This window comes from Alexandromys fortis, unplaced genomic scaffold (genome assembly GCF_014885135.2).
Source record: "Alexandromys fortis isolate MF-2015 unplaced genomic scaffold, M_Fortis_MF-2015_v1.1 scaffold_188, whole genome shotgun sequence".
NCBI classification, from domain to species: Eukaryota; Metazoa; Chordata; class Mammalia; order Rodentia; family Cricetidae; genus Alexandromys; species Alexandromys fortis.
In genome coordinates this window covers 2,708,550-2,725,898 of record NW_026068159.1, presented here as the reverse complement: position 1 = coordinate 2,725,898, position 17,349 = coordinate 2,708,550, and the positions used below count along the sequence as shown (strand labels likewise).

General features: G+C 32.3%; 1 protein-coding gene across 7 annotated transcripts in view; it reads left to right on the top strand.

The window, feature by feature from the left end:
- Positions 1–17,349, top strand: part of Rps6ka6 (ribosomal protein S6 kinase A6) — a 181,690-nt gene that overhangs the window by 128,560 nt on the left and 35,781 nt on the right. For all 7 annotated transcript variants that reach the window (XM_050127559.1, XM_050127557.1, XM_050127556.1 and 4 more), the window contains 10 exons: positions 3,285–3,427; positions 7,491–7,561; positions 7,768–7,856; positions 8,587–8,645; positions 11,166–11,268; positions 11,885–12,015; positions 12,443–12,565; positions 13,266–13,355; positions 14,444–14,602; positions 16,821–16,982. In XM_050127559.1, coding sequence (XP_049983516.1) covers positions 3,285–3,427; positions 7,491–7,561; positions 7,768–7,856; positions 8,587–8,645; positions 11,166–11,268; positions 11,885–12,015; positions 12,443–12,565; positions 13,266–13,355; positions 14,444–14,602; positions 16,821–16,982 — 1,130 coding nt within the window. The remainder of the gene's footprint in view (positions 1–3,284; positions 3,428–7,490; positions 7,562–7,767; positions 7,857–8,586; positions 8,646–11,165; positions 11,269–11,884; positions 12,016–12,442; positions 12,566–13,265; positions 13,356–14,443; positions 14,603–16,820; positions 16,983–17,349) is intronic.

Genomic DNA, 17,349 nt, shown 5'->3' with positions numbered 1-17,349 from the left:
TTGAATCTATAAATTGCCTTTGGTAGAATTGCCATTTTTACTATGTTGATCCTCCCAATCCAAGAGCAAGGGAGATCCTTCCATTTTCTGGTATCCTCTTCAATTTCTTTCTTCAATGCCTTAAAGTTCTTGTCAAATAGATCTTTCACTTCCTTGGTTAGAGTTACCCCAAGATATTTTATGCTGTTTGTGGCTATCGTGAAAGTGATTCTTCTCTGATTTCCCTCTCTGGTGCCATATCCTTTGTGTATAAGAGGGCGACTGATTTAGTAGAAGACTGGAAATAATCAAACTGAGGGCTGAAATGAACAAAATAGAAACACAGAAAACAATCCAAAGAATCAATGAAACAAAAAGCTGGTTCCTGGAGAAAATCAACAAGATTGATAAACCTCTATCCAAACTAATCAAACGGCAGAGAGAGAATATGCAAATTAATAAGATCAGAAATGAAAAGGGGGACATAACCACAGACACAGGAAATTCAGAGAATCATTTGATCTCACTACAAAAGCCTGTATGCCACAAAACTGGAAAATGTAAAAGTTATGGACACTTTTTTAGATAAATACCACTTACCAAAGTTAAACCAGGACCAGGTGAACAATTTAAATAGACCTGTTAGTCGCGAAGAATTAGAAGCTATTATCAAAATTCTCCCTACCAAAAAAAAGCCCAAGACTAGATGGGTTCAATGCGGAATTCTACCAGATCTTCCAAGAAGACCTAATACCTATTTTCCTTAATGTTTTTCACAATATAGAAACAGAAGAGTCATTGCCAAATTCCTTTTATGAAGCTACAGTTACTCTGATACCTAAACCACAAAAAGACTCTATCAAGAAAGAGAATTACAGGCCAATCTCACTCATGAACATCGATGCAAAAATCCTCAACAAAATACTGGCAAACCGAATCCAAGAACACATTAGAAAAATTATCCATTATGATCAAGTAGGCTTCATTCCAGAGATGCAGGGCTGGTTCAACATATTAAAATCTATCAATGTAATCCATCATATAAATAAACTGAAAAAAAAAACATATGATCATTTCATTAGATTGCTGAAAAAGCATTTGACAAAATTCAACATCCCTTTATGATAAAAGTCTTGGAGAGATTAGGGATACAAGTGTCATACCCAAATATAATAAAAGCTATTTACAGCAAGCTGACAGCTAACATCAAATTAAACGGAGAGAACCTCAAAGCCATCCCACTATAATCAGGAACACAACAAGGCTGTCCACTCTCTCCGTACCTCTTTAATATAATGCTGAAGTTTTAGCAATAACAATAAGACAACATAAGGGGATCAAGGGGATCCGAATTGGAAAGGAAGAAGTTAAAGTTTCGTTATTTGCAGATGATATGATAGTGTACATAAGCGACCCCAAAAACTTCACCAAAGAACTCCTACAGCTGATAAACACCTTTAGTAATGTGGCAGGATACAAGATCAACTTCTTTTTGTAGTTTTAACTTTTGTATTTAATTCTGTGGTACATTTTCAGTTAATATTTGGTCATGGTATGAGTATGTTGTGTTTTTTATACTTACATAAAAAATTTGTTTTACACTGTTTGTTTAAATAGCTTTTCTTCTTCAATGGAATTCCTTTTCATTTTCACCAGAAATCAAGCCAATTTTGTTATATAATAGGTGTGTGTGACCCTTATCATTTCATTCTATAAAATCACATAACACACTGGAAGAGCAAAACTACAAGTTTGGGACCTAGGTTGGTGATTCCCGGGGATTGTGAGGAGTGAAGAAACACAGACAAGAGATAGCATGACATGTTTTCTGAGAATTGTTCTATATCTGATTTTGTTAATTATTCCAAATGTATATGGTATGTTAAACCTGTGGACCCGTGCACAAAACTGTAAATCATATTTTATGCAAATTTAAAAATAAAATCTTAAGTTAGCCTAAAAAAATACCTACAGGACTTAAGAGATAAACAAGAGCCACCACTACAGTAATTACTCAGAGCCACATGATTTAAAAAAATGTAGAAAGTAAATGTTAAAACACTGTTTTACGTGTTCATATATATAATTGAGTACTTAATGACTGCGGTGTACATTGTGCCTTCCCTTAGAGAAAGGCCTTACGTTTGCTTGTAGGTATAGATATCAGAAACATTTCAGTTGTGAGTTATAATAAAGAACTGGTGGGAACTGTATTATCTGAATTGGAAAGGAACGCTGTTGGACTAGGTAGACAGAAGTGACTCATAACAAACATAAGCTGAGGTAGCTGGCAGATGTTTGTACTTTCTGTATTCTACTAGTCTTCTGTATACAGTTAGCCAAAGGGAAGTCCACGTTTTGCTTAGGTTATTTTCTAATATACAAATTGCATTGAAATTGATTTGTATTTTGAAACAAGATTATAGCAGAACTAAATATCTTTCAGTATATTAGTTTAATCATTGTTCCATTGAAAGAGTATATATGTGCCCAGCTTTCTTCTATATTTGATTGTGTTTATTATTATATCTGTCTGGTACATATTTAACTTAGTATAAGATAATTCAGGGTTTTTCTATATTTTTCAAAACTTATTTACAGTACTTTTTTCATGTTCTTTCACATATGTTTTAGATTCAGGTTGTTGATTTCTCCCAAAGAAAGCTTATTAGAAATTTATTGACATTTCATTGATTCTCTGAGTATGCTTTAGAAGAATTAACAATATTGAATCACCAGTGTATAAATACACTATATCTTTCCATGTACTTAGAATGGCTTATTTCTTTCATCAACGTTTCTAGTTTTCAGTATAATTATCTTATGTCTTATGTATGCTGATAAGCTATTTGCAAAGTGTTTAGTGGTACTATAATACTCCTTTTAAATTTAAATTTCTATTTTTCTGTTACTTTTATAGAAAATATTGAGTTTATATTGATACAATTGGTTCTCTGAAGGCTTTGAATACAAATCCATTTTTGTCCATGCATGCTGTGCTTTTGTAATATTTGTAAGGTATAAATTACTACATCACTTTATACTGAGGATAATATGACAACTTTTGCTATTTTTTTTTATCCCTGAAGATTATAGTCCTGACAAAGTGCATTTGCCTCAGCAATCTTTAAATGCTCTTAAAGAGCTTCAACATTAAATATTGACTGAGTTTTGTTGTTTCAAATTATCTTTTTCAAGAGTAATTTAGGCCAAAGTAAAATATTTGAATATTTAATTCATTATTTTGGTTTTTGGTATTTCGTATTTCCTGAGATTTTTCAACCTCTATTTGTGATAATGCACAGATTTTGGGCTTAGCAAAGAGTCAGTGGATCAAGAAAAGAAGGCATACTCATTTTGTGGCACCGTCGAATATATGGCTCCTGAAGTAGTAAACAGAAGAGGCCATTCTCAGAGTGCTGATTGGTGGTCATATGGTGTACTTATGGTAAGTTGTATTATTTTCCTTACTTATCTCAATATATGCTTCATAATATTTAGGGCTTTAGTTTAACTTTTGGGTCAGTTCAGAAAAGTTTTCTTCTGATAATTCATGACTAATGTTTGCAACATTGTGATTGGTAAACAATAAGGGCTAATGTTTTAATGTTTTTCTTTTAATGTTCCTATTGAAAAAGTAAATGGCAAATTTTTTTTTATATAAACTGTATCTGAAATTTAGAAAAGGTCTAGATGATTCTGGACCTTACCAATATTTATATACTATTTTATTATGTATCACAGAATTTATCACCTTCATCTTATTTGTCCAACTGTTTCACACCTGTCCTATAATTACTGGCAGTTGTATTCCTATTATATTTTTATCTCACTCAGTAACTAATAGAGTGGTATTTATATAAGTTCTAAATACAGGTGATAGTTGGCTATTGAATCATGTCCATTTTCCCATTCATCATGTAATGTATAGAGGACATGACACTGCCATACACTAAATAGCTGTTAAAAGCAGGCATTTGGGGAAGGCAGTACATAAAAACTAATTAAACTACAACATTTTTCCTGATTAAAGAACACATAAAATCTGCTGGAGAAACAATTCACATAACTAAAGAAACTCTCCAGAAGTATCCTAAAGTTTGAGGACGATTTCATTTAAAAGTTAGTATAGATGAGAGAGATGGAAGTTAATTGCTGAAGTATAAATAAAATTTAATAGCTGCATGTTAAGAGAAGCTAATCATTGTGATTGTATTAGCAAGTCTTCGGGAAGCCAGTTTGGCTAGAGAAGTCGGGAAGGGGAGAGTGGGGAACGTGCAGCTGTAAACCCGTAAGCCTTCACGCGATGCTTTTGCTATATGCAACCTCTTAGAGTTTGAGTCAGGACGGTGAAGGAAAGTTAGATTTTAGGAAGATTAACCTTGGCATTATATAAGTAGATTGGAGATGGGAGGGAAAAAAATCCCTAGGAACAGGAAAATAAAATCTTTCAAAATTGTCGTAAGATTAGAGTTCACAAAAAAAGAAAATTTTGAAGGCATTTCATAGCATTTGACTAGTCTTAGTAGCTGATTAAATGACACAGGTAAGGATGGAGGAGATGATCCAAAGGTAAAGGTCCCTTTCAAATATCTGAATTTAGGGGTGTGAAAGTATAGTAGATTGGTAAGAAAGCTATATTGGTAGAAATACCTACTGGCAACTGGTAGGGAAATAATGCATCCACATGTAGCACAGGTTAACTGTGTGTAAAAAGGGACACTGAAGAAAAAAAGGAATCATTTGGCAACTTTATGAAAAGATTATATCACAATGAGAGGGAGATGCTATCCAACAGTTTGTGAGAATGTAGGATTCTTAGATGCAATCTCTCTCTCCCTTTTTGTCTGTCTACCATCATATTGCTATAGATTTGGGTGAGAAAAGTAGTGACTGATCGAGAATGAGTTTGCCGCAGCTGATTTGTTGTTGCCATGGTACAAGAGAGATTAATGTATAAAGCAACTAAGGTTATGAGTTCAGCTTACATGAACAGAGGACAGATGCCAAAGCCATTAGTCAATTTTAGTTTGCAATATAATTATTAGTTCTATAATCTTGTATGTATATTCATGAGCTTGTTTGTGTGTCAGACTAGAAGTTGACAAAATGTATCTTCCTCAGTTGAACTTCACTTTATTATTGGACCTGAATCTCATCAGTTTAACTAGACTGACTAGCAAGCTCCAGAGGGATAACTAGAGGTCCACTTGTTTCTCTTCTCACAGTACTGAGCTTAAGGATGCATGCCTGTCATATCCAAACTTTGTGGCAGACACTTTTCCCACTAAACTATTTCCCCAGCTTCTTATAAAGTTCTTTAATGAACTAGTAAGATCTTTAGTTTAGGACTTTGTCCCTTTTTCCTTCCTTCCTTCCTTCCTTCCCTCCCTCCCTCCCTTTCTTTCCTTTTCCCTTTTTTTCTTTTGTTTGTTTTGTTTCAGTACTAAAGATTTAATTAAACCTTAGATCCCTGTTCAGTCTAGTCAAATGTTCTACCATAAAACAGAATTCTCGCACTTAGACTTTAAAAAATAATTGTACATATTACTTTATCTTCATTCTCAGTTGGATCTCCATAGTAAGATATTTTCTTTATTCTGTGTGCAAATGTCTTCATTTTTTCTTTTATAAATGTATTATTTCACACAGGCGTATGTGTGTATATGTCTCTTATATTTTACTTAATTTTGGGTTACTGGATTTAATCCCAAGGTCTTGCATATGCCAACAAGTGCTTTACCACTGACCTGTGTCCCAAGACCTTTAAAAAAATTAGAGGTAAGGCCCTTTAAAGGTAACCAGGATGGCCTTGTGTAGTAGTTGAGGAAGGCATTGAACATGTAATCCCTTGGCTTCATACTCTAAAATAAATGATATTATAGGAATATACCAATACCATTGATCTTACCTCCAATTTTGGAATTCAGTTTCTTAATTTCTATATTTTTGTCTTGAGATTAAAAGGAATTTAGAATTTAGAATTTTTAAATTTTTTTCTTGGCATGAATAAGTCCCAGATGCTTTGACGCATAATTTTATTTTCCCATTATTGTTATTTACGTAAACTTATATCTTTGTTTATAAAACAGCTTAAAAATAAATAAATAAATAAAACAGCTTAATATTTTTTTTTCCTTTAACAAGAAGAATTGTTGCTAAATTGACTTTCATTTTTTTTTTCATGCAGAATTAGGATTTTTTTTGCCCCTACTTTGAATATTTTTTTTAAAAAAGAAAACAAACTACTTTTTTCATTATATGTACCAATCCAAGTTCCCACTCCCTCCCCTCCTCCCATTTCCTCCACATACCCCCTACCGGACCCCCAGCCATTCCTCAGAGAGGGTAAGGGATTTTGCTTTGGGAAAGGTCCAAGGCCCTTCCTACTATATCAAGGCTGAGCAAGGTATCCATCCAAAGAGAATAGTACAAGCTGTAGGGATAAATCCTGGTGCCACTGCCAGTGGCTCCACAGTCTGTCCCAGCCATACAGCTCACCCACATTCAGAGGGACTAGTTTGGTCCTATGCTTGCTTCTTCCCAGTCTGGTTGGTGTTGGTGAGCTTCCATCAGCTCAGGTACTGTTTAAGTGGGTGTCCCCATCATGGTCTTGACCTCTTTGTGCATATTCTCATTCCTCCCACTCTTCAACTGGACTTTAGGAGCTCAGTCCAGTGCTCCGATGTGGGTCTCTGTCTCTGTTTCTATCAGTTGCTGGATGAAGGTTCTGTGGTGATATTTAAGATATTCATCAGTATGACTACAGGGCAAGTCAAGATGTGGCCCTCTCTCCTCTATTGCTTAGGGTCTTAGCCGGCGTCATCCTTGTGGATTCCTGGGAATTTCTCTAGAGTCAGGTTTCTTGCTAACCTGATAATGGCTCCCTCAATCAAGATATCTCTTTCCTTGCTCTCATCTCTGTTCTTTCTCCTTCTCAACTATCCCATTCCCTCATGTTCTCCTTATTCCTACCCTTCTCGCCTCCTTTTATTTTCCACCCTCCCTTCTTCCCCGAGCCCCGTGCTCTTAAATTTGTCAGGCAATCTTGTCTGTTTTGACTTTCCAGGAGGATCTATATATGCTTTTCTTAGGGTTTACCTTATTACTTAGCTTCCCTAGAATCATGAACTATAGGCTCAATATCCTTTGTTTATAGCTAGTACCCACTAATGAGTGAGTATATACTATATTCATATTTTTGGGTCTGGGTTATCCCATTCAGAATAGTGTTTTCTAATTCTATCCATTTGCATGCAAAACTCAAGATTTTGCATGAGTAGTACTGAGTAGTACTCTAATGTGTAAATGTGCCACATTTTCTTTATCAGTTGAGGGGCATCTAGGTTGTTTCCAGGTTCTGGCTATTACCCCATTTCTGATTGTGTTTTAAGTCACTGTCAACTGAAATTTGCATGATTTAATAGTCATGTACTATAAGTCTTGGTTTTAAAAACAAATGTAATTATATATTCTAAGTTGTAATAAATTGTGATTATTTTATTTTCTAGTTTGAAATGCTTACCGGCACTTTGCCGTTTCAAGGTAAAGACAGAAATGAGACCATGAATATGATACTGAAGTAAGTAGAAACACTATTTTATTTATGGAAATATTCTTGTCTCTATTATTAAAATCAATGTGGTTTTCAACAGACTTAAACTTTTTTTTCTTTTTCTCTCATTCTAATATATTGGGGACTCATTAAAATTTTTAAAATTCACTTTGAGATTTATTGACTTACTACTATGTCTAGATTTAAGTGAAATTTTCTGCAATGTTTTTCAGAGCAAAACTTGGAATGCCTCAATTTCTTAGTGCTGAAGCACAAAGTCTTTTGAGGATGTTATTCAAAAGGAATCCAGCAAATAGATTGGGTATTATTAATCTTCTTTAACCTTTACAACAATGTACTACATATAATAGCCAAGAAAGTGTATCTTTATGTTTTAGTTTAAGTTCATTTATGATTACTGTATATTTACATTTGAATTGTGGACTTTTAGTAGTTTACATCAAATAAAAATTTTGCTTATGATTAATCAGCAAAATTAATAGACATGAAATAGTCTCGTTAACAGAAATCATGTACATCATATGAGCTGCCTTTTGAAAAAATGCAGTTTACTATGTATTGATAATCCTTTTAAATGTTTGATGATGACTACTTTGCCTCTCCTAGTATACTTCAAAGTTATATTGCCTTTTCCTAGATCCTAATGTGATCCTATTATCTATATCCTTGTGTTAAAAAGTACAGTGCTGTTTTCACCTTTGTAGAATTTAACATAGCATATGACTATGAGACATGAATTGTGAAGGGCAATTACTTAGTTTAATATTATATTAAACAGAAATTGTATTTGTTAGGAGGCGTTTTAGTACCTAGTATTTCATTGTTGACTTATACAATTCACTATATGCATCAGTTTTCTTTCTTATTCATAGTAGATAAAGGACAAGTTAATACAATACCAGACAAGAAATCATAGATACTTTACTCTAAGCATCCTAGGAAAAATATACAGTCATGGTTTTGTCTAATAATATAGAAGCTAAGTAGCAAGATTAAAAGATTATGCCATTAAAACTATTTCCATATTACAGGATCAGAAGGAGTTGAAGAAGTCAAAAGACATGCTTTTTTTGCATCTATTGACTGGAATGTAAGTTGAATATAAGTTGTTATTAAATAATTTACATTAAAATGAGTAAGATTCTTTTGAACCTAGTAATATAGAGACTTGGCAGATACGCATAACCCATGTATTTTATATTAAGTCTGATATTTTTGTTTATACTTATCGCATAGCATGGCAATACCTTGAAGTGGTAGAGGTCCTGATATATTAATTTCTGTTTATCATTTGTTGTAACTGTTGTAATATGATCAATATTTATACTTCCACTCTAGATGAGGAGAGGATGAGATAGGGAAAAATGAGTGAGGCTATGGCAGATCCTAATATAGTTAATAATATTAAACCCCGATATTTAATTTCACATTTTTCATTGTTCTGCATTAGAACAAGCTAAATCAAGAAAAAATGCTGTACTATAGATACTTATGCTTGTGGATGACATGAAAGAAAAAACACTGAGGAATTATACTAAATTATTCATATTTTTATTTATATACCCAGACTGATAGTCTTGTCTTAGAAAAACTCACTCTTCTAGTTCCTTGAAATATAATAATTCTTTGATTTTTTAAGTTTAGGAATTATAGGTATTATTTTTCTTACTTGTCTCTGTCATTAGTTTCAAATTTTCCAGATTCTTGTTTTTTCCCCTTCATTCCATTATTTGTTCAAGTGTAAGATGATTGAAAACTTTGGATTTACAAAGTTTTCAATATTCATTTTGTTATTGGTTCCAGTTTTAATATGCTATTATGAAAGGATACTTGATGTGATTTACGTGCTTCCAAATTCATTAAGAATTATTTTATGACCTGTTATATGGTCTATCTGGACTATGTTCAGTGGATTTACGAGAGGCTATTGGGTGGAATTTTTGGTAGATATATGTTTAGTCCATTTGGTATAGGGAACATTTTAACATGGTTTAATAGTGTTTTTATTGGTTGATTGAAGTGATAAACTTCCTGGTTTTTGTTCCAGGTGAACATTGGTCTCTCTTTAGATCATTATTATTCTTACATTTGTTTAATATTTGGTACCATGTACATTTAAATATATCAGTTTCTTTTGCTGATCTGACCTCTTTCTCATAAAGACCTTGTTTGCTTTTAGTACTTATGACCTCAGCTCTATTTTGTCTGCTGTACCATCATTGACACTTTGCTTTAAATTCAGTTGATCTGGACTGTTTGACTCCATCACTTCACTTTCACTCTATAATGGTGAAATGGATTTGTTGTAAACAGCATGTAGTTTTGTTCCGCCCTTTCTCCTTGAATGCGGCTTTGTTTTGTAATACTAAAACAAGACGTTATGATCACTAGCTTCATTTCCTTGTCTCACTTGAAGCTGGTTTAGTAAGTGAATGGTTGTTCCACTTGGTGGTGTTTATGGACACAGATTGTCAGAGCATCTTTTTCAGCTGCAATCCTGTTTACTCATGTGTGTTTTTAAAACATACACAGTTTAGCCACTTAGAATATTAAGAAGAATGAATTTAATCTTATATGGAAACAAACTATTTTAGATGAAATAATCATGAAAATAATCTGACTACTGATTTTGTTAGTTATCTCAAAACTTTTACATTGTGATATGCTTTGTATGGTTATAGCTCTTGGGAGAATTTATTTTGGTATCTAGAAGTGAACATCATTGTTTATAGTGCAAAATGTAACATCACTATAATATCCTTTGTGTTCTCTGGCTTCATTAGATTTTGGACATTACATCTTAATTGTAGAAAGTGGTTTACAGTTATCTGAAACCTGTATAAATATTTCAAGTCTTCTGATTGTCAATATCATGTTTTCTCTTAATTGAGTATAGCTTACATATCCTAAAATGTTTAAGTTGTTTTTTTAGGTTTTGGAATTTATTTTGTGTGTGTGTGTGTGTGTGTGTATTGTGTGGTGCATTTTTTTTTAATATATATTTTTATTTAAAAATGTCCACCTCCTCCCATTTCCTTCCCCCTCCCCCATCCCCATACCTCCATCCACTTCCCCCTCCCTCTCCAGTCCGAAGAGCAGTTAGGGTTCCCTGTCCTGTGGGAAGTCCAAGGTCCTCCCCCCTCCATCCAGGTCTAGGAAGGTGAGCATCCAAACTGGCTAGGCTCCCACAAAGCCAGTACATGCAGTAGGATCAAAACCCAGTGCCATTGTCCTTGGCTTCTCAGTCAGCCCTCCTTATCCGACACATTCAGAGAGTCTGGTTTGATCATATGTTCCATCAGTCCCAGTCCAGCTGGCTTTGGTGAGCTGTGTGCATATATATAAAAGGAAGTGAATGAATTTGAAAATAAAACCTATGAAATTATCTTGTATTTACTATATCTCATTCATACAACTCAGATAATTTCATAACCATATTTTTAGTGTGTCTGTTTTAGCTATAACTTGTCCACTTATGCTATCAACATTCAAAATGTTGTGAATATTAGAGTATTTGAATTTTAGATGTTGTATTAGGAATGCCCAACATGTGTTAATGATATTTTAAAATGATAAATGTTTTTTTTTTTCATTACTGCATTGCCTCTAGAAACTATATAAAAGAGAAGTTCAGCCTCCTTTCCGACCTGCTTCTGGAAAACCAGATGATACTTTTTGTTTTGATCCTGAATTTACTGCCAAAACACCTAAAGGTAATACATACTTATTTATAGCAAAGGCTTTTGTTCTAGTAATTATTACATAAAATAACTGTTTCAGTAAAAAAAATCTTTGTGCAAAACTAGTTTGGTGTTTGTGTAAATGTAGATTTTATATACAATATTGCTACAATCTGTAATTGGGAAATATTTATCAGTGAAATGTGAAGAAGGGTAAAATGCAGAATTTTTTTCTGTTTTTTTTTTCTTTGTAAATTCCTTCTTAGCTTCCCAGTCTAATAATTTTCTATATATGGTATGAAGTAAAACATGAGATGTGCACTGGATCAGTTTAGAATGTGATCTAATTTACTTTACAGTTTAGAATGTGATCTAATTTACTTTTAGTGACATCTGTTTCGTGTGCTCATTCAAGAAAAATTGAATCCCTACTATGTGGTTTTTGGTAGTAAGGATGAAGCCATTAATAAAAATTGACCATATAAAATGTCAGTCTAAAACAAGTAGAGAGGAAGTATGAGTCATATTTGTTGTGTGTTAGACTGTGATATTTAATGTTTCCTTTCCTTTTTTAAAAAAATAAATTTGCTGATACTGTAATCATAAAGTTCTATATAATTTTAGTAAAATATAACTGTTTAAATGTTAGATTCTCCTGGTTTGCCAGCCAGTGCAAATGCTCATCAGCTCTTCAAAGGATTCAGCTTTGTTGCAACTTCTATTGCAGAAGAATATAAAATCACTCCTGTTACAAGTGCAAATGTATTACCAGTCGTCCAGGTAAATTCTTTACCATCATCACTATGTTCAGTTTCAGGATAAGTATTTTTTTCACTTCTTAATAATGGATGTTTAATAGTTATTGAAAGATCATAGTTAATGACTTTATTTTCTCAATGTAATTCAGTTGAAAGTGTTTCTGTATGTTTGGGGAAAGAACAGATAGTAATCACCTTTAATATTTTTATATGTCTGTTTTGGCAAGAAAATGTTGGAGTGATTTTTAAACTAGTCAATTCACATTGCTTGGGATTTTAAAAAGCATACAATATAGAGTGGCTTCAGAATTTATATTTACAATTTTTAAATATTGGTAAAATTTCTAGAATTTTTTTAACCTTTAATATATGTTAAGATTGTTTGGGACAAAAATTAAGAAAATGTGCAATTCATTTTCATTAGTATTTAATTTGTTTTAACAAAACAGATGAATGGAAATGCTGCTCAATTTAGTGAAGTCTATGAATTGAAAGAAGATATTGGTGTTGGTTCTTACTCTGTTTGCAAGCGATGCATACATTCAGGTTCCAACATGGAATTTGCAGTAAAGGTATTGTTTCTGAGCCTAATTTATTGTTTGATTTACATAGTTTGTATTACAGATTAGCTCATACCGTTTTACTGATACATTGAGGGAAAATCAGATGAGAAAAAGTTTGTGATTTAATATTTCCATTTTTAATTTCTTTGAAAAGTTTCATTTTGGAGAAATGGCATTATTTACTTACTTTTTGTTTTCTGACTAATCTGTAGCATACTATGTTAAGATTGAGCAACTGTAGAACGTAAATAGTATTATTTATGTCTTAGTTAAAGGCAGTATCTTGATCTAGCTCAGTTTTTATATTACATTTCTATTGTATGGAATTTTTAAATGTTGAAACAATTAGAGAATGATGTTCTTGATTTCCTAAGTATTTTTGAATAACAGAACCCAATTGAAGGTTGGCGTGGTGGCAGTTGGGATTACAGGAATTTTCATACGTTCAAGGCCAGACTGGGCTATATAATGAGTTCTAGAACACCTTAGGCCACATAGCACAATCCACCTCAAAACAATAACAACAAAATTCTAGATAGACAGACAGATAGATAAGGGGGGGGGGGGGGGGGGGGGGGGGGGGGGGGGGGGGGTGGCTGGCTGGCTGGCTGGCTGGCTGGCTGGCTGGAGCGATAGAAACATATTTCTTTCTGCATGATAAAGAAAATCATTTAACTGTTTTTAAGATTTTCTGTGGTCTGTTTCTTAGATCATTGATAAAAATAAACGAGATCCCTCCGAAGAAATTGACATTCTTATGCGTTATGGACAACATCCCAACATTATCACTTTAAAGGATGTAAGTATTTTAAAATCTAAGTTTCAACTAAGTTAAGAAAGTTATGAACTAGAACTTTAAAGCTGTGATTCTTTAAATGCCAAATTTCAAATTGCTGCTTTCATTCTCCAGTGATTCTAAGCATGTATTCTCTTTTTAAAGATTTTAGTAAAGAACTATGATTGTTGGCAAAAGAATATCCTAATCATTTATATTCTGAATAGTTAACTCAGTAATGTTGCAACTAGAAATACTTTTCTCATCCCTATAAATGTAAAGGAAATTTATTCTGGAAAATTACTTTCTTGATTATAGAGTAATTGTCTGTAAAATTATGGATCATTTCTTGAATGAAATAGTATTAGTCTACAGTTTTTTTTTTTAAAAAAACCTATAACACACATATTGATGTATCTCTGAATAATGACTTTTATATTATAATTTAGACTCATGTTTGTGAATATACTAAACTATTAAACATCATCTTGATCAGTTTGTTTTAGATAATATGATAATACTTTTATTTATCATATTTAAATAGTAGTTTGTATGTGCATGTATGTTTAAATGTATGTGTATGTAAATATATAAACATATTAAGTAGAAATATATATCAAATATATATACTCATCTGTATTTTAGATATCAAATATATATAAACATACCAAGTAGAAATTTTTATTTCTTATCTATTTCTTTTAATGCACTATTTGAATTCAACATTGTTTCTAGCCATACTAGTCAAAGAACTAATAAGTGCTATGTCTACTACCACAAAAATGATTACTTTTGAAGAAGTATTTGTAATATAATTAAAATAGCATGTACATGTTATTTGAGAAGCATGGATTTCTACTCTTGTTTATGTGTTTTGTTGAAATCTCTAACCTTCAACTTCAAAAACTTCATATTTGATATGATCTTCCAGAACTACACAGGAGATGATTTTTCCACTCCATTCTTCAGTACAACCTTACTATATCAACAAGAAAGAAATGCTCTATGTGCTTTGATTCTAGAGTTGTACTAACAAAACAAAGTAAATATAACTTTAAAAATTTGGAGTAATGATTACAAATAATAAAACCTTAAAACACATTCTTTTTTAGGTCTTTGATGATGGGAGATATGTTTACCTTGTTACGGATTTGATGAAAGGAGGAGAACTACTAGATCGTATTCTCAAAAAAAAGTGTTTCTCAGAACAGGAAGCTAGTGATGTGCTGTATGTAATAACAAAGACAGTTGAATATCTTCATTGTCAAGGAGTAAGTTATAGTTGAATTCTTCCTTCAATTCTGGGACCTATATTGTATTTTTTGTATATTTTTATACACAATATACTAATAAAATTCAGTGTTATAGTGAAGTTTATAGAAAGTGGTTTGAAATATGTCTGTCTGTCTATCTACACACACACACACATACACACAGGGCTTGATTATTTATAGGACAAGGTTAGAGGTTTGTGTGTGTGTGTGTGTGCATGCGTGTGTATTATCAAGCCTAATCAAACCTTAAAGTGTGAGTCATCAAAGAAATATCCAAGTGGGTTTTAGTGGCTCGCCCCTGTAAGTTCAGCACATAGATGGCTGAGGCAAAAAAAAAAAAAAAAAAAAAAATAGTTAAAATTTGAGGCCATCCTGAACTAAATAATGAGTTCCATCAAACCTAGACTTCTAAAAGCTAACAAGAAAAATATTTACAGGCATATAAAAGTATTATTGGAATTAGTCTATAACTATTATATTCTAGCACCAAAACGACTCTCTGTTGACTCTGACCAAATGCCCTAAATATGACAATAAGCTTTTATTCTAAACATTGAACTATCAGTATGTTAACTCTTTTGGAGAAGACTTGCATATTTCTTTTTGTCATTTCATATATATGTAAGGTAGATGTGTTAAAATAAAAAATGAAATTAAAATGCAAACTGCTTTTCAGAATTGATATAGTAGAAATTGTATGTAGCCCCACTTATAAATAATAAAAAATTTTATATGTGACCTAAGAAGACTTCAGTAGTTGGAAATAAATTGTGCAGCACTAAAGGAATACAATAATTTTAGTATGATTTAATCTGTCCAATTTCTTTGCAAGAATTTTAAAGGATAACAAAATTTTTTGTAAGGCATGATAAACCAGAATTTTAAAAATACAATATGATAAACATCTGCTGTTTATTTTTTTATAAATCTTGTTTGTAGAACACTTAACTAGCAGATATTTTGAATATTTATATATGATAGATATTGTAAGCAAAGGGCTTTTTTGATTTAAGCACTAAGTGAGATTTTGCCCTTGTCACTAAAAAGCATACATTGTTGTACATTGCTAAATGAAGGATATGAACTTATCAGACCTAGTCTACCAAACAAGAGATTTTTAGTTTAAACTCAGCCAAAAATTATACTTAAAACAAAATAATAACCACTGGAGAATAGTAACAGAATATAAATATCTTCATAACTTTATTTCTCCATATGATACAACATGTATGAATCCTAAAATTAGATTGAATTGTAGAAGCAAAAAAAAATCATCACATTCAGAATTTAAAGTTTTGCCAATTATTTGAGCCTTCTTCATTTTTTCTACTGAGTTTGCATTTTTTCTTGAGAATTTCATACATTGTAAGTATGTTTTATTTTGTTGAGAATCTTTATAACCACTTAATTATACAGATTCTAACTTGGTTCTTCTGAGAATCAGACCTAGATTATTTTTTTTTTCTTGTGGCTATGTTCTACTTGTCTTGTTTATGCAAATCAGATGGTTTGTAATTGTATCCTATGGTGATAGAAAGTTATGAAAAAATTTATATTTTGTTTCTCTCCTCCAGTGGTTATTATTTTGTTTTAAGTATAATGTTGGCTGAGTTTGAATTGAAATCTCTTGTTTAGTGTACTAGCTTTGATGTCTTCATATCCTTTGCTTTCATATAAAATCTTAAGTTTATGTGTCAGTGCTGGTTCTTTGCTGTGTAGTAGTCTCAACTTTGTTTTTATGTTCTTCTGCTGTCTCTTTTCTGCTCTTCTCAAACAGAAGTATTTATTTTTTTCCAAATGAAGGTGTATAATAGAGACTGCTCTTAGTTCTTTGTGTAATAGCCACAGATATGGGAACCTACCCACAACTCTGGTTCATCCTTCAACCAAATGTGTTACTCAACACTGTTTCTTTACTTTTCTAAATTCTCTTGAGTCTGAAGGCTCTTAACTTGTGTACTATATCAAGAGTTAATAGTTGAAGTGGATGTGGGGCACTGGGTGAAACTTTAGACTATTATATCTAAAAGTAGAACCAATTGAAGATAGAAATACTGGCAGATAGTGTAATGTCTACCTCGCAGAATACTTTTCTCGTTATTTTTGATGCCATAGGTTGGGAATAAAATGGGAAATTTTTTTTCTATAAACATATTAAATGTTTTAACAAAAATTTAGTTATACAATCATAATGCTGTTTTCTTTTGTATTCAAGGTTGTTCATCGTGATCTTAAGCCCAGTAATATTTTGTACATGGATGAATCAGCCAATGCAGATTCAATTAAGATCTGTGATTTTGGGTTTGCAAAACAGCTTCGAGGAGAAAATGGACTTCTGTTAACTCCGTGCTACACTGCAAACTTTGTAGCACCTGAGGTATTCTTTAGGTTTTACTGTTTCCTGATCATTATCTTGCTTAAATTAAGTCTATATGATGGCAAGTATGTTGATGAACACAGGAAAAAAGCAGATGTCATTTTTTATAACTATAAAGCTCTTTTAAAATTTGAATTATAATAACTTATAATATAAAGTCAGGTAATTACTAGCATCTAAATCAAACATATATCTTCTAATCAGAGTAGTCTGTTCTTTTAGGCTATATACTAATATAGAAATTGTATGATTTTTAAAGAGGGTTTTACTATATAGCTATTATTCACTAAAGCTGCAACACACAACAAAGTCTTCCTTTGTCTCCTGATGGCTGGGATCACAGGCGTGTGTCAATATGCCTTGCTAA